Here is a 21,130-nt window from a genome sequence, read left to right as displayed (position 1 = left end):
AACCTGGTACTCAAATGAAGCGAAATTATATAAAAATTTTAAAAATAACATTCATTTTGAAATAATAAAGTTATTTTAGGTTTTACTACGTAAAAATCTTGTTTTTTAGCAAAAAATGAAATAAGTGAATTTTTCATGATAATTGTGATAAATAAGTTTAAACTTCAAATTTATTTTTTAAAATGAATAATATTTTTGAAATTTTTATATAATTGCGCTTCATTTGAGTACCAGGTTGACCTATTTTTGAGAAACATTTTTTTTGAAAATATTAGGGACCCGTTAAATATTAAAGGGTCTTGGGGGACCTCTATAAATATGTTTTTTTCAAAAAAAATTTAAACATAGTGTTTTCGTATTATATAGAACACATTTAAGGGGTGGGAGCAGATTTTTTAAAAAAAAGTTGTTTTAAGGACCACCCTAATATATATATATATATATATATATAATATATATATATATATATATATATATATATATATATATATATATATATATATATATATATATATATATATATATAATTGATTGTTTATGTATTAAATTAAAATAGTACAAAAACTCTTGGAGATAAAATCGTGTTCATTATTATAATAATAGGTAATTAGCTCATTATAATAATAAATATTTAAATTTTGTGTAAATACAAAACAACATTTTTAATAGGACTTAAAGTTTCTAGCCATACACAGCAATCATCAGCTTTTAAATACATAAAAAACTGTTAGAAAAAACCAATTTAAAAAAGCTTTTATAAAAAAAAACTCATTTACAAAAGAATTAAATGTTCTGACATAATAAAAGGCATAACCATATAGTATCAGGTATCAAAAGATACAATAGAAGTTTCACTTTTTACTGTCTCACTGATACCAAAGTATACTTTTACTTTAGGATTAGGATTTTCATCAATTACAGTAGCTTGATAAACAATATTCCTTAATAAACATTGATTGTTCAATGGGCAAGCAGTTTTTGTAATGCAGTTGCAAGTTCTTGTATTCAAATTTGTATCACTATGCTAAATCTTGTGGTTATATGAACTAATTATGGATTTTACATTTTGCATACAGCTATAACTATCTTTGATGGGATTTTTGTTGAATAATTTGTGAAATTTGTAGTTTAATGGGAAGTGCAATTTAATTTATGCTAGTATACAACTTCCTATATTTGTTTCCACATTGAGACTAAATTGAGGGTTTTACCATATGACTTTTGTTTTCTATTTTTGTTTTTATTCAAGGCAACTTGAGTTTGGTATTTTGGTTTGCAATTAAAGCCAGACTTTTTTCATGCTTCTTTGTAAGGTGGGATAACATTATAGAAAACAGATTCATTTACTGTCATGGCAGATAATCTCACATCAAGAGTTCAAGGAAGTCTTTTGATAATATTAGGTGGGTGGTTTGAATCACAGTGAACATTAGTCAGCTCATGGTTGCATTTACGGTATGGTTGAAAAGAATTATTATTGAGATCAAATATGTTTAGATATTTAACAATTTTCATATTGCATTGGATGGAAACAAGAAGATCATTTCTTTTAAAAATTTTAACAAAAGTTTTTTTGATTTTTTTCATTTGCTGGCCATTTTTGTTTTTAAATATTGTTAGCCCGTCATCATGATATAGACCAAAATCATCTCTATTACTGTGAAAAGTACATACTTCAGCACCATCGTAAGCACTCATTGTAACATCAAAGAGTCCACCTTTTTTTCTTAATCCACACTTCTTCGTTGTTAAAAGTAAAGATTTCTTGCGTGTCTTATTAATGTTTTGTATTCAGTATTTATTATTAGATGTTGTTCGACAAAGTTGATTGCATTGTTGAGCATTTTTTTCACTTATTGAAGGATAAATACCATTGTTGTTGAAAACTAAAATTTTTAAAGATGTTTATTCTTAATTTTTAAAAATCAGTGACATTTAAAATGCTTTGCCATTGGTTAATAAATAATTTTCTTCTGAGCTCATTGGTCAGTGACATTTAAAATGTTTTGCCGTTGGTTAATAAATAACTTACTTCTAAGTTTATTGTTAATTTTTGATAAAATAATTTTTATCTTATTTTTGCTATGTTCAAAAGTAGTACTGTAGGGTTATTACCTTGATTTTATCATAAAAATCATGGTTTTGTAAAACATGCTTCCCTTCTTTATTTCATTTGTCTTTTAATTTTGGTTCAACTTTCTTTTAGGTGGCAGTAATACCATTTTTTAAAAGGTGGTTACATTCTTCTTTGGATAACTTATACATATTTGACCTTTGTCTGCTTTTATATAAGTTTTGTTAGACATTTGTATTAATTTTACATGATTTTTTATATTATCTAGTTTAACTTTTCTAAACTTTATTGTTTTAAATAGATATATTACATTTTTATTGAAAAAAGGCATTTCTTTTATTTGAGGTGGGCTTTTGGTTGAATTAATTCAACCAAATGCCCACCTCATGCCCAGTAGTTTATATAGTTATTGTTGTAGTTTATATAGTTATTGTTGTTTTTATATGCTTAATTGTTGTTGATAAGAAATAATGCTTTCATCTCATTTTTTCCATATCATTTTTTTCAAAAACAATTTAGTTTTCTCGAGTAGTTTTAATTTGTAGTATTTTTCTGATGGTATAGGATTGTTTTTGATTGAGTATCTTAAATTTATTTTTTTCATTTTTTTAGATGAACTTAAGTAGAGTGGTCAGCAAGTTGGAAATAAATGTTTAAATTTTGTTTAAAACAACATTTTTAATAGTACTTAGAGTTTTTGTGCCATACATAGCAGTCATCAGCTATTAAATACATAAAAAACCATTAAAAAAAAACTTGTTCACAAAAGAATCAAAAATTACAGTAGAATAAAATCTGACATAATAGAAAACATCAAATGATGTAACTTCTACATAAGGTTACTTAAGAATCTACATAAGACTACGCATTACCCTTCTTGCTACTACTTTAAGGAATTCTTTTGTGATTTTCTTCATGATAATCTTTAGGCTGATAAATTTTGTCTCTCTTTGTTAAAAATTGCGCCTCCATTATAATCTCATGGCTTTAAGCAGGCATGGTAGCTTTTATTCTTTCTTGTTGGTTTTAAGTCAAGCCTCACTTTACCACATTAAAAGGAGGAGGAGGAGGGGGAGGGGAGAGATTTCTCCTTTTTGTGCAGCTGCTATTTTAAATTGTAATCATTTTTTTCATCTTCTTTAATAAAAAACAACTCTCTGGAGAACAATCGTCTTTTTATTGTTCCAAGAAACCAAGGTTAAGAGTACTGTCTGACACTGAAGACCATTGTTCATAGATTATTAAGTCTTGTATTTTATCTCATAAGTTTTTTCTTAAAGACTTCTGAAAAATCTTTAACAGTATCATTAATAAATGCATATCTAACATTCCACATGGACCTGTTCTTCTTACCTCTCCCAGGATAAGGCTATTTGCAAAGAACTTTTTCTCTAACTCATCTCTAGAACCTAATGGCCACACTTTTCCTGTCATCTCAAAGAAACATGTTAATCCATTGTTAGGCATCCAAACTACTCCTGCTTCTGTTGCTACAGTTATTTGCTCTTCTTAAATATCATAAACTTTTTAACAGCTTGTTGTCTAGATAACATTTAATTCCAGTTAATTTTTGTTTTCACTTTTTTTGTCTAAAACTCTCTTTATTACGCTCTAAATTATCTCTAAATTAAATTTTAGAAATTAAATAGAACGCTAAAAGTTAATTAAGTAATTAACTGAATCTTATTTTTTTTCTGCAGAAAAATGACATATGTGGTTCTAATTTTATAAAATCTGGAGATCGCACAAACACCTCTATCCTTCATTTCCAGTAATTTCTTGAGTACCACAAGATCCATCCTTGCGTTATTTCTTATATATATTATTGATGTTATTTTTGATTTCCTTGCTAATCTATTTTCTAAAATTATGTACTGGTAAAACTATATACACCAGTCTTGACAATCATTATTTTTTGATTTCTTAGAAATTTTATTAGCGATTTCTAAAAAAAATTCACTTTGCTGGTATTCCATGAATGACTTCTATTAAGAATTCTACTCTGCATCTTTTCAGATTGTTATTCAATAAATTTTATGGATATATATGCAATCTATTGTATATATATCTTACCATATATACAATCTATTGCAAAGTTAGCATTTGCTAAGATTGCCTCTTATTATTGTGAATTCTTACTCCTTGTTCCATTCTCTCCCTCTGCAAATCTTTTATTTGCCCCTGTATGGAATACTGTTGCCATATTTGGGCTGGTTCTTCTAATGATGACTTTTCACTTCTAGACAAGGTCTAAAGACTTAATGTAAATTTTGCTCTATCTGTATCTGCTCTATCTGTCTAGTTTGAAATATAGTATAAGTATAAGTTATCCAAAGAAGAATGTAACCACCTTTTAAAAAATGGTATCTGCTCTATCTGTCTAGTTTGAGCCACTGTTCCTGTCTTAAGGTTACATCTCTTTCTCTTTTCTACAAATGCTACCAAGGTCGATGCTCAAGCAAGCTATCATCACTTGTTCCATCAACCAAAAACTCACACAAAAAAAATTTCACTTGACTTATCTAGTTTTTTTTATCTGAAACATTTATTTTTTAATTTTTAGTCTTTTAAGTTTTTTGTCAATCACTTTTTGCTCTTCAGCTTTCTTCCTCGTTTTTTAAACTCCTATTTTAATTAGTTGTTCTCTGCAGCTTTGTTGAGAGTAAATTTGTTTATATATATATATATATATATATACACACACACACACACACACACACACACACACACACACACACACACACACACACACACAAGCCTTATTATTAATATATAATGTGTAATGCTTAAGTTTGAATTGTTTTGAATTTGAATTGTAGACTTAAAGCCTTTCACTTGAGGGTCAACATGTTAATTGGGATTTAAGTCAGACGATCATGATCACTTTCAAGTGATCCCGATAGCCTGATAATTATTTTACCAAGGTTTTTATGTAAAACCTACTAAAATCTTTTTTTTACAAAATGGTTGATATGCAACTTCACTTTAGATTAGGGTTGGGAATCCCAGGATCCCAAAATCCTGGGATTCCACAGTTTTTAACAATCCCAAAATCCCAGAATTTAGCATTTAATCCTGGGTTTTTTTTTAAAATTGTTTTCAGCTGAACATTTTTAAATTAAAATTTCTTTGGTTGAGATTTGACTACTTTCATAATGAGAATTCCTGAATTATTATTTTTTGTTAAATTGCAATCAAATTCTCGAATAGACGATTTTTGTTTGTGACTATTTTATAGTACTAGTTTTAATTAAGTTAAAATTGCTGGTTATTTAAACAGTAAATTTTCTTAAATTATAATGGCTTCTTACATGGAATATGACAAAAAAAGTAATTCTACGGTTTGGAAACATTTCTTACGAGACAAAAAAGGGCAGATAATGATATGTAAGTATACCGACTGCAAAAAAGATTTTAAAAATTGCAGGTGGCTCAATGAAAGGTCTCCATACTGACTTACTTTCCAGTCTCCACTTTCTTTCTGTTACTTTACTCTCCATTACCCCACTTAGTTTTTGTCCATAAATTTAACCTCACACCATCTACTATTTCAAACACACCAGATGAACCACCAACAAAAAAAATCAAAGTGTTAACCAGTTATTTTCCGATAATGGAGCAAGAAGAAAAATTACTTCTTGCAACACTTGCACGATTAACAGCCCTTGATGGGATTTCGTTTAATGTTATATGCCATTCTAGCGATATACGTGCAGGTCTTATAGCTACAGGTATCAAAAGTTTACCCACAACAGTCAACACTGCGTAAAATGGTTGTAGATTACAGCAAAAAAATAAGAAGTTTTTAATTACTGGGATAGCTGGCAAAAAAAACCCCTTAATTCAGTGTAGAAGAAAGATTTCTTTATCTTTTGTGGAATGGACATCAATACATAACCGTTGTTATATCAATATTAATTTACATGCACAAAATTATCAGTTCTAGAGCTTAGGCTTAATTCATATAACAGGATCAATGTCTGCAGATGAGTGTATTGAGATATTAGAACAAAAGCTTGCACAACATGGACTTGATTTGCAAAAAGATATTGTTGGTATACATTCTGTGTTTTAAACTTTTCTCTGACAGAACACGTGGAGAATATTACCTGTGAATCAACAGTTATGTTTTGCCCATGGTATGCAACTGCCATTATTGAAGTACTATAACACAGGTCTACAAATTGAAGTTTTTAATTTTTTTCTTAAATAGTAATAGGTGAATTATATGCAATTCAGTATGCTGAATTTAAAAATGCCATCCATTTGTGAAAATTAAAATATAGGCAAAACCCACCTCACACTACTTCTGTAGGGAATGTTTAAAAGAAAAAAATGTCATAAAATTATTAATTTTAAGTCATAAAATATTTTATTTACATTATATACAATTTTAAATATTTATAAAATCATGTCTTTTTAGTTTCGAAGCATCGTTTTGTGCTTTTTCTTTTGTGGGATGTTATATTTTTCCTATGCAGCATCTAGCAGTAGTTGTCTATCATATTTGTATCCCATCAACCTTGATACTTTCTCTCCATTTCCTTGATATCTTGGTGAAACCTCTCACCTAGCTCTTCACTAACTGCACCAAGATTTTCCTGGAAAGTAATCCAAATGGGAATTCAAAAAATGGAGTTTAAAACTCATTGAGCATCCCAGATTTTTAAAATTGCACAACATATTTTTTACAATATTTTCAAAGTTCGGGTCCTTCTGATTCCCAAGAAACTTGGTAACTACATCTTTAAAAGAATTTCATGCTGACCTTTAACTTTGTTCATCGCATTTTTGAAGTTGTTATCTTTCATCAGTTTATGAATATCAGGACCAACAAAACTCCCTTGAGCTTTGCTTCAGACAGACAAGGAAAATTGCTTGAAAGTTATTTGAATGTTTTGTCATCTTTTGGCAATGCCTTCACAAATTGCTTCATCATGCCAAGTTTGATTTGGAGCGGTGGTAAACGGACCTTTTTAGGATCAACCAATGATCAAAGTGCACATTTTTCTCTTTGACCTTTAATTTTCTTTTTGGCAATACTTTTTGGTTCCAGTATTTAGCTTTAGCATGACTAAAGCTAAACACTGGAACCATTCACAAAGAAAACAGGGAAATTTTGTGTAACCACCTTGCTGTTTAAGTATCATAGATATTACTTTAAGATCCCCACAAACTGTCCACTTGAATTCCTTGTACTTTAACTTATTTAAGATCAATGCAAAGTTACCATTAGTTTTCTTCAAATGCACTGAATGACCAACAGGTATTGATGCGTACTTATTCCTGTTGTGAAGTAAAACAGCTTTTATACTTCTTTTCGTAGAATCAATAAACAGTCTCCATTTTCTTAAGCTATATGTTGAACTTTGAACGTGGACATTAAACCATTAATATTGGAACAATAGACTAGCTCACTATCATGAGAAAAATAAGGCTCAAAATATTTTTCTCTATATCTATACCAAACAAAAGAAGTTCCAGGTGTCAATAAATTCTTCTCTTGCAGTCTGGATCCTAATTACACAGCAGATTGTTTTGGAAGTTCCAAATCTCGGATCAGGTCAATTTATTCAGCTTGAGAAAATTGTTGAGGTCCACTGGAGTCACCTACTAGAAACTTGCTACTAGAACTTTTTTCTGATTCACTTTCTGATGATGGCAAATCGTCTATGCTTTGGGGTGCTTGTGGTAAAAGAATGTCAGGTTTGTGAGGGACTGGGCGGAGTGCCAAATTAATGTTTGGATAACGAATTTGTTTTTTATTTTTAAACTATACCCTTGCACATTGCATGAACATAAGTAGCAGTCATCGCTGTGGTGATGACTGCTACTTATGTACCTTTTGACCATATTCTAAGTCCTTCAACACACCCAAAACAAACTCCATGTGGGGCCCAAGATTTGTCCTGGTCCCCTTTCTTCACACCAAAAAATGCAAAATGCACTTTTATAAACCTAGTAATAAACATTATTTTGCGCCTTAAGATAGGCAATCCCACAGTATTTTGCGTTTTGCGGAAAAACCTTATGTGATGGAATTTTTTTGATAATTTTTCCTAATTCAGTAATGAAAAATACATTGGAATTAACTCTTATTTCAAAGAAGAAAAAAAAGTCACAGACCTGTATAATAAAAGCAGGATATAGAAACAGAAATAGATCAGCAATTCAACAAAGACAAGCAATCAGATATAGAAGATGATTTTTCAGAGAGTAACTTATGCAAGGATGATGATTTTTCTGACAACAATGAATTGGTTGATTTCGATGCTAGTCATAATAGGCATCAAGGAAACTAATGTGATGTTATTGAGGTAAGTTGTGGTCCAGTGATTAAAAAATTAATAGTAATGTTAAGACGATCACTAAAAAAAAAATATATCTTGCAGAAGTATGTTGTGGCTGAATTTGGGAAGCAAATAATTCTAATAAAAGACTGCAAGACTAAATAAAACAGTCTTTTGTCAATGCTTCAATGCATTTAATTATTAAAAAATTGTATACAAAGGCATTAATAGACATAAGTAAATAGATCTGAAGTTGAACTTTCTGTTTCAAATGAGGCACTACTCAAAATTGTTTCTGATTCTTCTGGCTCTCCATCTGAAGCTATTTATTTTGCTTTTGAAAAGAGCAAAAGAATAACAGAGAACATAATAAAGCTATAAAAAAGCACATTTGCCCAATATGTCTCACATCGAATCGGTAATACATACCAATTCAATGTGAGACACTGTCATTGAAAATTCAAAAGGAAATGCTGTTGTTTGAAAATGGAGGAACATGTGCTGATTTTTTGCAAAGAGCGTATAATTTTTTATTGACTATTAGGCCAATGCTAGTGTAGAATCTGAACATATTTTTTCTGTGGTCATGTGCTCTGCTTCCTCAAAATGTATTTTTAAAATAATCAAAAATAGTTATATATGTTTTTTAAATTTTAGAAGCAACAAATTCTTTATAATTTAATAATTAAGTATGTATTTTATTAAAAAACCAAAAATTTCCTTGTAATTTTATAAATAGTTTTTTGTAAAAATATTTTAAATGTATTATTAATTTTATTCAAATTTTACTTAAATAAAAAATACCTGTTCTTGAAAGACTTTAACATATTTAAAGTCTTTCAAGTCAAGAACAGGTATTTGAAAATCTTGGGATTTATCATATATATTTATACTTGGGATTTATCATATATATTATATTTAGTATATTTATACATAAATTTATATACTATATATTTAATATATTTGTATATAAACTAATATACTGAATATTTAGTATATTTCTATATAAAATTATATACTATATATAAGAAACTTATTTTATCATACAATTCTTGTAAATATAAATTCAGACATTGCAAAATCTTTATTTTTATCACATATTTATTTTAGCTTATTTCAGTTTTATTTTCTTATTTCATACTTGTAATAAACTTTGCATCTGTCAAGTGATTATATCAATCATCATATCAAACAAAACAAAAATTGAATTTTTAAAAATGGTGCTAAATTAGTTAAAGTAAATGGTGCTAAATAAGTAAAGTTAAATGCTGCAGCTGGTACTTCTACCGGCTGCAGCAGGTAGAAGTACCAGCTGTAGCAAAATATATATATTTATGTATATATGTGTGTGTGTGTGTGTATATATATATATATATATATATATATATATATATATATATATATATATATATATATATATATATATATATATATATATATATATATATATATATTTAAACAACTTTAAAATGTATTCTACAAAATAGAGTGCTCAATGTCCTTAAAAGAACAGAGCAATTATAAATTAGTAGAAAATCACTTAACAAAAATTTTTTTCATTTTATACTTTATATCATCAACGAAGACTCAGAAATCAGAAATATATATATATATATATATATATATATTTATATATATATATATATATATATATATTATATATTTATATATATATATCAGAAATATATATCAGAAATATATATATATATATATATACATATATATATATATATATATATATATATATATATATATATATATATATATATATATATATATGTATATATATATATATATATATATATATATATATATATATATATGTACATATGTACATATGTATGTATGTATGTATGTATGTATGTATGTATGTATGTATGTATGTATGTATGTATGTATGTATGTATGTATGTATGTATGTATGTATGCATGTATGTATAAATGTATGTATGTATATATATATTTTCCAGATGAAAATGGAATATGGGTTGTAAAATCTGGAAACTTGCAGTTCTATGAGCATAAGAAATATACGATGCCCAAAATTTTTCCTCTAAATTCAGCAAAGATTTCAAAAGTTTTTTCTGGTAATGGTAAAGTGTTTATTCTGGCAGATGATGAATTTTATGAAAGAACTGGTGTAAATATTTTTAATCCTCATGGTAATGATTTTAAAAAGGTTGGGTTGTCTCATATTATTGATTGTAAAATTAACAAAAATGGTATTTTTGTTTTACTTGCTGATGGAAGACTGATTAACAAAGAAGGTAAACAGAGTTTTATACAATAAAAATAAACAAAACATTTATTTATTTATTTTAGTTTTGTTAAATATTTTTGTCTAGAAACACCATGTGGTGGTTATATGACACTTTTAAATAAAGAAACTCTGACTTACCCAGAAGTAGCATCTCAATACACTGAAAATCAACATTGTGTATGGTATATAAAGATTGATAAAGAAAAAGAGCTAAAAATTAATCAAGTCAAGTTTAATCTGGAGAAATCTGAAGGTTTTTTTAAATTAGTATTTCCAAATAATTGCTATTATTATTCCTAAACAGAGATTTCTTATATATACTAAGAAGCAATTCTTGCATATATAATTTTATTAAATATATATATATATATATGTATATATATATATATATATATATATATATATATATATATATATATATATATATGCATATATATATGTATGCATGTGTATAAAGATGTGTATATATATATATTTATATATATATATATATATATATATATATATATATTAGGGATATGGCAATTTTGCAACCCTATATCCCCATACTAAATTTAGTGGAGATTTTGTGCAAAAATCAGAAAAATAGCAAGCATTTTTACTATATGTCAAAAAAGTTCACCCCCCAATTAAAAAATATTTGTAAATTTTTTTTAAAAAATGTAGTTTTGCAACACATCTTCCACTACTTTATAGAAACCAATAAACATGTATAATTAAAATTTGTCTACTGTGTATTTGACAATAAGTATTTAATATTTAGTTTTTCTATGCTATGGCATAATGGCATTAAGTCTTGCATCACTTTCACAGCACGTTCTGCACATATATTTGAACGTTGTGTTGGTATTGGTGTTGGCTCAGTGGACCAAAACCTTTTCAATGATTTCAATGCTTTTGGATGCTCATTGCATGCTTCTAATAGATTAACAAAGTCTGCAGGATTGAAGTAGTGACCCCCAAACCATATATCACCCCATGAACCACAGATGAAGTCACATGCTGCTTGAGCTGATTCTGATTCTTGGTATTCTGGTACTAAAATGTAAGCAAGTAGAATAAAAATGGCTCTCGAATTCCACCTTGCATTGCTTATAGCAGGAAGTGATTTGAAATTAACTTTTGGAAAGTTACCTGTGCTTTTAAACTTTCTATAACATGCTATTAAGTGATTCAGGAAATCCATGTCATCTCTCCAGCGAGTTTGCTTCACTTTCGTCAAAGGATTTCCAATATTACTAAACAATAGCTTCAAGTTCTCGTAATCTTGCTGCAACCTTGTCACAAAAGGGTAATGGAGATATGGTGACATTGTCGATCCTTCAAAAAGATCATTCATGACATGTTTCAAAAGAGTATCTAGAATATGGTGTTGGCATCCAATAAAAACAGGCTTTTCTAGTCCAATGGTTTTAAAATGTTTCTGTAACCGTGTAACTACACCATTTCTTAATCCTGTATTTGTAGATGTTGTGTCAGATACAATCATTTTTATGGCTGGCCACAGCTCATACTCATCTAGCACAAGCTTTATCCCATTATATATTGTTTCACTTTTTCCATTCATCATTTCCAGAACAGCAAGCCTAACCTCTCTATTTTCATTTTTCAAAACAACTACTTGATGTTCCATTTTCTTTATTTGTTTTCCATCAAAGTGCAAAGACCACTTTTCATTTTTTAGGTTTTCCATATAATTTGCTTTCAACTTTTCTCCTTCTTTCATAACACCTTTTTAGATACCACTTTGCGTTGGAGTATGAATAGAAATACCACTTTCTGAAAGAGTTTTACAGACTTTATGTGCTTTTTTGGTACTAATCTTAGCAGAAATCACTAAATTTACTGCTGAATTTGTTTTTTGTTTTTTAGATGATGATGAAGGACCTTCAGCTTCAATATCACTGCTGGAACACTGCTCTTCACTTTCTGAAGGTTCTCCTTCACTAGCTGATTCAACAAAATCTTGTCCTTGACTGATGGACATTTGTTTCTTTATCAACACTAATTTTCTTGGATGAATACCTTCAGCATCTTTAATTGTGGTACAAGATCCAGCTCTTCCATTTGTTGACTTTTGAAGACAATAAAATTCTTTATCTTCCTGACACAACCATTCATCTTTCTCATCGGTTATGTCAAACAATCGTGTAAAATTTTGAGTTCCGGGTTTTCGACTATCTTTGTCAAGTTTTTTCAATACATTTTCTCTTTTTCTTTCTGCTGCCGATTTCCCTTGTTGAATAGGAATATTTAGCTTTCTCCATAGCAATTTAGTTTCTTCAGCCACAATTGCAATTCTCTCCTTTCTACTTTTCACATTTGATGACAAACTTTTAAATCGATCAATGATACGCTGTTCTGTTGGCATCTTATTCATTTCACTAATACTTTTAACAACATTAGTACATTTTCTGGAAGTTTTAGCTTTTTCAAACCTTACTAAATTTGATTCCCAAACTTTCTTATTCTTGTTTGAAGCAACTCTATTTTTGGACATAATGTTCAAAACACAAGATAACAGTTTGACAAAGTTAAAGAAGACAATTCCGGTTATATACAAAAAACCAATTATAAAATGCTGAAGCACTTTCGCGCGGTCCAACAGGGTTCAAATCGAAAATTGCAGTTATTGAAAGTTTCAGTTATCTCGTAAAGAAATCTGTAGAATTTATGATGTTTGTGATCACAGTCGTATATTGAGTAAGATTGGGTTCTCTATTATATTTCTAATTTATAACTCACTAAAAAGATAGGAAAAATTATTTTCAGCTTGAGGGGTGATCTTTTTTGACAATTTACATAAAAAAAATATATTTCATGTTTATAAATATAATTTCTCCACTCATGGTTACATGGGGAATAAAAAATTCTTAAATTTTTTTTTTAGTCATACCCCAATATATATATATATATATATATATATATATATATATATATATATATATATATATATATATATATATATATATATATATATATATATATATATATATATATAAAAGCTATTATATTTTTGTTTCAGCATTACCTTTAGTAATGCAATCGGATCAAAAAGAAATTTATTAAATTTTGTATCAAAAAGACTGGCAGTTTAATCTGTTTAATTTTCTTGTTGCAGTTTTTCTTTTACTGATACTTAAAATTGCCAGTAGAGGAAAAATATTTTTGACCATTTTATTACTAACCTTTAAAACTTTTTTTATACAGGTTGCCTTAAAGATAGTGTCATAATAAAATCATTATCAAGTAATCTAGCTCCATTAGTTTTGTGTGGTGATGGTCTTGACAGAAGTGTTCAAATTTCCTCCAATAAAATTGCTGTTGAATTTAACTCAGATAGCAACATAAATGGAAATGGATTCAAGTTTATTTTTGAGGCTGGTATGATAAAGAGCAATGAAATTTTTTTATTGTTCTGAATCAATAATATTATATCAAGTTTAATTTTTTTAAATAATTTTTTTTTTTAATTTAATTTTCCATACTTTAATAAATGTTGACACCAGATAATCTCACACAGACACATAACAACAGATAATCTTACACAGACACATGTCAACAGATAATCTCACACAGACACAAGACACCAGATAGTTAAAAAGTGTAAAATTTGATAATTAAAAAAGTAAAGAAGCTTTAAATTTTATATACTTTATTTGGTGTTGTATAGTGGTGTATAGTGTTGCGTAGTGGTTTGTAGTGTTGTTCAATGGTGTTTAGTGTTGTGTAGTGGTTTCTAGTGGTGTTTGACAATGTGAAATGTTGCATAGTGATTTTTAGTGGTGTTTACTAGTGTGTAGTGTTGCGTAGTGGTGTTTAATGGTGTTTAGTGTTGCATAGTGGTTTCTAGTGGTGTTTGATGGTGTTTAGTGTTGCATAGTGGTGTGTAATAGTGTGCAGTAGTGTGATACTTATTTTATTAGTACTTAGATACTTTATTAGTAGGCCTATTTCACAAACTATTCTCTTTTTTTTAATTTTTCTAACAATTTTTTTCTATTTTTAGTGACACGTCAAGAAGTAACAACTGCAACTCCTGCATTAATAGGTAACAAACACAGTAATTTTAACACCTAAAATGAAAGGTATTTTAACTGAAAATTTGAATACAGAAAATAAGTTATACTGAAAAGATTTAAATAAAATTTTGTTTATTAGAATATATTTGTATTTTGTAATTGTATTTTAATGTAGTAAATGTATATAAATTTAATTGTCATAAAATTTTTTTTTATATTTTGTTAGCATTGCCACTCGGTTGGGGCTACATGTCACCTCCTGGTAAAAAGTTCATCAGTATTAGTGCAAGCATAGAATCTTCATCTTTATGGGCTGTTGATGATAATGGCTTTCCGCATGTCTTAGATAAAGAAAGTTGGATTGTTCCTCAATCTGGGAAGCCATCAGAAAATTTACAGATATCACCTGGTGTATCTGGTGTTTATGCTATTGATAAAACTGATAACATTTTTTTTAAGTGAGTTTTATTAACTATATGAAATTTTATGATAAATATATAAGTAATAAGATATAAAAAAAAATTATTATAAAAGTCAAGACAAATTTATTTTCTTATTTTTGAAAACATAGGTTTGTAAATTTTCTTATTTTTGTAAGTTTTAGGCAGTCTAAACTTTATTTTGTAAGTTTTAGTCAAACTCTATTTTAAATGTTTTAGGCAGTCAAAAGCAAATTTTTTATAAATTCTGCAACTTATTAACTGTTAATTACCTACACATTTTACACTCTTGTAATTACCTACATATTTTACACACTTGTAATTACCCACACATTTTACACACTTAAAATTACTCACACATTTTACACACTTATAATTACGCCTACTATTTTGCACAATTATAATGTGATCCTAAGTAACTTCTACATAAAAATGGTCTTTAAGTTAATTTATGAAAAGGAATAAATAGTGTATTGTTATGCTATACAGTTTCTTCCATAGTCATCATCCAAATAAAGATTTTTATTATATATTAATATATATTTTTTCTTACAGAAATGATTTTATCTTATAGATATTAAGATATTTTTTTATTTTTAGTTTTAAATTTTATAATAATGAAATTATGCATAAATATGAATGCTAGAAAGCTACATCCTATATTAGACCACTTTGAATTGCAAAGTTAATTCCCGTCCTTAAAAAAACTGAAAAGTATGCGAGCGGGCGGCAAATTTCCATTATCCATTATTTCATTATTTATTTTTTTATAGCTATGTAAACTGTTAGGTTCTGGGGTTATTTTTACGACCAGTGCACAGTGGACCGGATGTTAGAAATATGGTAGACAAAATCATTCAGCGCTTTTTTTTCATTAACAAAACCCTTTAAATGTCCAAACAAGCACTTTGTATTAAGATATCTTTACTTTTATTATAAATTTTTGTTAAATATTTGCTAATACTAAAAATTATTAATCAAACTTTAAAAACGCTGATTTACTAGGGTGTAGATACTAAGAAATATATAGCCAAAAGGGCTTATAAAATGAACTATAAAGAACATAACTGGCTCATACTATTTATACTTATAAAGGTCAGGATTGCGGCAGATTGATTTTTAGCGATAAGCTTCAGCCTAAAGCTAATCAGCTTATAAGAGAGACTTGTAAAAGTGTACATTAAAAAATGCATCATGTAGGAAAAATAAATCTTAAGCGTTTTCAGGTAATTATGTTCGATCATTTGCAATAGTAGTACTATACCTATAAAAATAATACTTATAAGTATAATAAACCTGGTATAATAAGACCTAATGAGCCTATATAGATGTTTTGATCGTGTTACGTTCTCGACTTAGAATAATCGAGTATTTTTTAATTGGTCGAATAAGGTATAACAAGTAGTAAAGCTCATCAGGTAAATAAAAAAAAAAAACAAACAGTAAAGAATAGAAATTTGCAAGACTTCGTTGTACACAATTAGGTTGTTTTTATTTTATTATAACGTGCACCATGAAGGCATGATGGGGCTTGTTATTTGGACTAGTACTGTGTTTTTTTTAATTTTTTTAGTTCTTATACTTTTTTCAGAGTTGTTAGTCCTTGGCCTTGCCTTAAGTTCAAAAATTAGGTCCTTGGCCTTGACCTTACACCACATCCTTTTGAATTATGAATTTTCTTGAATATTTTATAAATATTGTCATTTCATAATTTCTTCAACTATAACTACAATTGACCTCTAGCATGAAATTTTAATAAAACTATGTTGTACAAATTTTAAACAATGTTTTATTACAAAATAAAACTTATCTCTAAGACCTTGTAAAAAAAACAAAATACATTTGAAACATCTTGCTTGCTCTTCTCAACATAAAAATAACAAAGAAATGTATTACAAGAAAGTATTATTATAATATTTTCTATAAAATATGATTATAGTCTATATAACTAATACTGTAATATAATAATGCTCACAGAAAACACGTTCGCAATATATTACTTTTTTCTTAGTAGTTCTGTGAGGAATATTTGGCTGAGAACAGCATTCGTCACATTGAGAAAAATAGTCTTTTTTTTTGTGTTGCTATTGGTAGGTCTGCTGAACAATAAACACAAATATCAACATAGTTAGCTAAGTAGTACAAAGGTTCAACTGGTTCACCACAATTTATTGATCGAACATACACCGCATCTTGCAAACCTTCAGGCAATTCTGCATCCTGCAGTAAGGAACCACAAGAAAAACACAGACCATCTAGAGCATATTCAAGCTGTTACTTCTCATCTGTTTTGAGTTTTCGTGAAGTATAGATTATTCTCCACATACCACACTCATCACAACACAGCACCATGCCACTATTCTTGGCATGTTGTACACTGGCATAGAAAGAAAGAGAATTGCCTTTCCTTTTTTGAGTGAAGTTCTATCATTTTCGGAAGTTTCTGTCCCATGAATATCCTCAAAAGATTTAAAATGACTATCATCTTTCATCATAGGGTCTGGAAATAATTTGATCTTAGAGAATTCTTCAGTAGACAGCCTCAACCTGCCACAGATTTCACATTCTGGATTACGGCACTTTTCACTTCAAAGAAATAGTGATGTTGACGGCAACAATGACTTAAAAATTGTTTTAAAATTGGTGTCAAACAATTCAGACTAATTTTTTCACTAACTTTGATTTTTTTTTTATTTTTTTTATTTTTAAACATCTTCGCTTCCAACAAGACTGCAAGCAACCACTAATTAAAGTTGGAAGTAACTGAAAGAAAAAAGATGAAGATTGTAGAGCAAGATAACGATTGACGGATGACTTTAAGGATTGCAAATTATATGAATCAGGAAAGCAAGATGAAGGAAGCGAATTCCAAAGAGCTGATGTTCAAGGAAAAAAACTAGACGAATAAGCGTTTTTGGAGCACTTAGGAACAGTCACAGAAAAAGGATGACACTTAATTGAATGACAAGTAACACAAGAATAAATTTTAGTAGATGGCACAAGAGACGCTAGCTCTTTAGAGCAGTGCCCATTATAGTATTAGTAGAAAAGAGAAAGAGAAGCAACATTACGACGATTTGATAATGGTTAGAGGTTAGCTGCAAGAGCAGGTCCAACTATGTTTACAATGCGTTTTTGCACCTTGTCTAAAAGAGAAAGGGCATCATTAGAAGAACCGCCCCAGATATGGCAACAGTATTCCATACAAGGCCGGATTTGAGATTTATAGAGATAGAGAATAGAATCCGAAGTAAGAAAGTGACGAGCTCGATAAAGAGATGCAACCTTAGCAGATGCTAATTTTGCAACTGATTTGATATATGGTTTCCAAGAAAGATTGGAAGTAAGAGTTAATCCTAGAAGATGAAGAGTAGATGACTCATTGAGTACATCACCGTTCGTAAATATAGGAAGATCTAAATTATTGCGATAACGATTGGCTGAAAAAAATTGAGTTTTATCTGAATTAAAGTTCACCAGCCACTGTGAGCCCCATGCTGTAGCAGATGTAAGATCCTTTTCAAGCTCAAATGCCCCCTCCAAGCAATCAGAGGGTGTTAGTTTCTTATCATGACAAGAATAAATGGTAGTATCATCAGCAAACAATGCCACCTTAGATGTGAGAAGATCTGGAAGATTGTTAATGTAAATTAAAAAGAGTATAGGGCCAAGGATAGAACCTTGAGAAACCACTGAAGTTACAGAATAAGAAGAAGAGTGTTGTCCATTGAGGACAACTTTTATGCTACGATTGGAAAGGAAGGATTTGATGATCTTAAAGATGTTGCCGGATACACCATAAGAAGAAAGCTTATGGAGAAGACCAGCATGTCAAACTTTATCAAAAACTTTTGAAATGTCAAGAGCGATGGCCTTAACCTCTCCACCTTTATCTAATGCACGATAAAATCTATCAGTTATTACTGTTAGCAAATCAGCTGTAGAACAAGAAGATCGAAATCCATATTGATGGTCAGAAAGTAAGTTATTAGATTCAAGATGAGAAATTAAGTGTTTGTTAATTAAAGATTCAAAAACCTTGCTTATGATAGGAAGAAGACTTATGGGACAGTAGTTAGATGAATCAGATTGCTCTCCAGATTTTTTGAAAGTAGGGATAAGAGATGCCGCTTTCCAGCAGGCTGGAAAACAAGACTCTGATAAGCACTTGTTGAATAGTTTTGAGAGTATAGATGACAGCTCTGGAGAACACTTCTGTAAGACAATAACAGGTATGTTATCCGGGCCACAAGCTGTAGAAGAGTCTAGGCAGGAAATCACTTTAGATACAGAAGCTGGAGTGATATGAATGTCAAGCAATGGATCAACCTGTTTGTTGGCAATATCAGATAGAACGCAACTAGTGGAGTCAAGAGATGATATTGATGAAAAGTTTTTAGTAAACAATTCAGCTTTATCTTTAGGATAGTTGACAAAGTCTGAACCATACAAGAGAGGTGGAATTTAAGATTTGCTCTTATTATTGATATTATTAAAGAGTCTCCAGAAGTCACCAGAGCCTAATTTTTGAGGTGAGATACGAGATTTCATGACCTGAGAATAGCGGGTTTTGACGTTAGACAGAACCTTTTTACAATAGTTTCTAGCAGTAATAAACAGACGTTTGTGTTCTGGAGAACTGTTTTGCTGATAAATATGGAAGAAACGGTTTCGATTGGCAATCGCAGCATTCAATGCCAGCCTGAATCCACAAAGTTATGTAAGAAGCACATTTGTCGACAGGAAGACAAAAGATTTTTACCCTAGGGCCATCACGAAGAAAATCACGGAAAGAATCCCGGTCAGCTTTACTGCAGTTGTAAGAGGTTCAATAATAAGGTGATATAGATTCAGGTGATAAAGAAGAATGAGATATTAGTTTTAGAGAGATCAAACTGTGATCAGAAGCACCTAAGGGTAAATGTGGAGAAACTGAGCACTGACTAGGATCAGAAACAAGACATAAGTCGAGTAGAGAAGGTAAATGATTCGGGTTGTCAGGAAAGCGAGTTGGAAAGTTGACTATTTGAGTTAGGGATTGAGAAAGGCAAAAGTTGTGGGATTTAATGCCTGCAGAATCACTGACACAAGAGCCAAGCCATTCAGAGTGGTGAGCATTAAAGTCACCGACAACAACTATATTAGCTGATGGATAAAGAGAGAGGGCTTGGTCAATATGATCATAAATAACATTGAAAAGAGTGCAGTCTTGAGATGAAGGAGAGCGATATAGAACAAAGAGAAAGGCAATAGAGTGAAATGGTGTTAAACGAAAGCACATGAAAGAATAGTCTGTGGATTCAAACCTAGTTTCACGACAAATGGGTGAATTCTTACGAATGTAAATGTCCAGGCCAAGCATGTGACTATTGGATTCTTTACGAATTAAAGGAAGATAACCATCAACACTAAGATCACAAGATGAGACAGCTGAACTCAAATTAGTCTCACAAAGAGCAAGTAGGTCTGGTGAACTTTGCAAGAGATAAGACTCAACAGAAGAAAAGTTACTTCGAAGACCACGAATATTAGTGAATGATAGGTTTAGAGAACTTGGTGATGATGATAGTTTTTTGTGTTTTATAGTTTTTGGTACTTTATTCATTTTAAATTTAGATAGAAGAACTTGACTCAAAGCATAGATAGTACTCAGAACACCGTTTAATAGCCCAAGCAATTGCCTCATTACTACTAATAAACCCTAAGCCAAATGTGGCCTCCGCAATGCACACCAAAAGTAAACAGGGACACCATCCATGCGCAACATGGCACTGTTAATACTTTGATATTTTTCAGCTGTTGATGGAATCAGCCTCTCTGAGAGCTACCACAGAGTTTGGGAAACCTGACTACCAGCCGGCCTCAGAACCATAGAACTGAGTTTTAGAGCTGTACCCTCATTAGGAGATAATAGAATGAGTTGCCTAGTCATAAAAACAGAGTCACAAGCGAAACCCATGCATTGAGTCAAGAAGATCCAGCATTCGACATCCTAAACTGGAAACAATGTATTGTAAATACATCTGCGCCAGCCTAATAGATGA

The 21,130-nt window shown here is 29.8% G+C and overlaps 1 protein-coding gene across 3 annotated transcripts in view; it reads left to right on the top strand.

The window, feature by feature from the left end:
* The window catches only part of LOC100198158 (cubilin), an 80,736-nt gene that overhangs the window by 10,101 nt on the left and 49,505 nt on the right, over nt 1-21,130 (top strand). For all 3 annotated transcript variants that reach the window (XM_065816842.1, XM_065816843.1, XM_065816841.1), the window contains exons 7-11: nt 10,335-10,631; nt 10,710-10,877; nt 13,835-14,008; nt 14,634-14,675; nt 14,873-15,104. In XM_065816842.1, the coding sequence (XP_065672914.1) occupies nt 10,335-10,631; nt 10,710-10,877; nt 13,835-14,008; nt 14,634-14,675; nt 14,873-15,104 (913 nt within the window). The remainder of the gene's footprint in view (nt 1-10,334; nt 10,632-10,709; nt 10,878-13,834; nt 14,009-14,633; nt 14,676-14,872; nt 15,105-21,130) is intronic.

Source organism: Hydra vulgaris, chromosome 13 (assembly GCF_038396675.1).
Source record: "Hydra vulgaris chromosome 13, alternate assembly HydraT2T_AEP".
NCBI lineage: Eukaryota > Metazoa > Cnidaria > Hydrozoa > Anthoathecata > Hydridae > Hydra > Hydra vulgaris.
Note: the sequence above shows the minus strand (reverse complement) of the source record. Positions and strands in the feature narration are given on the sequence as shown.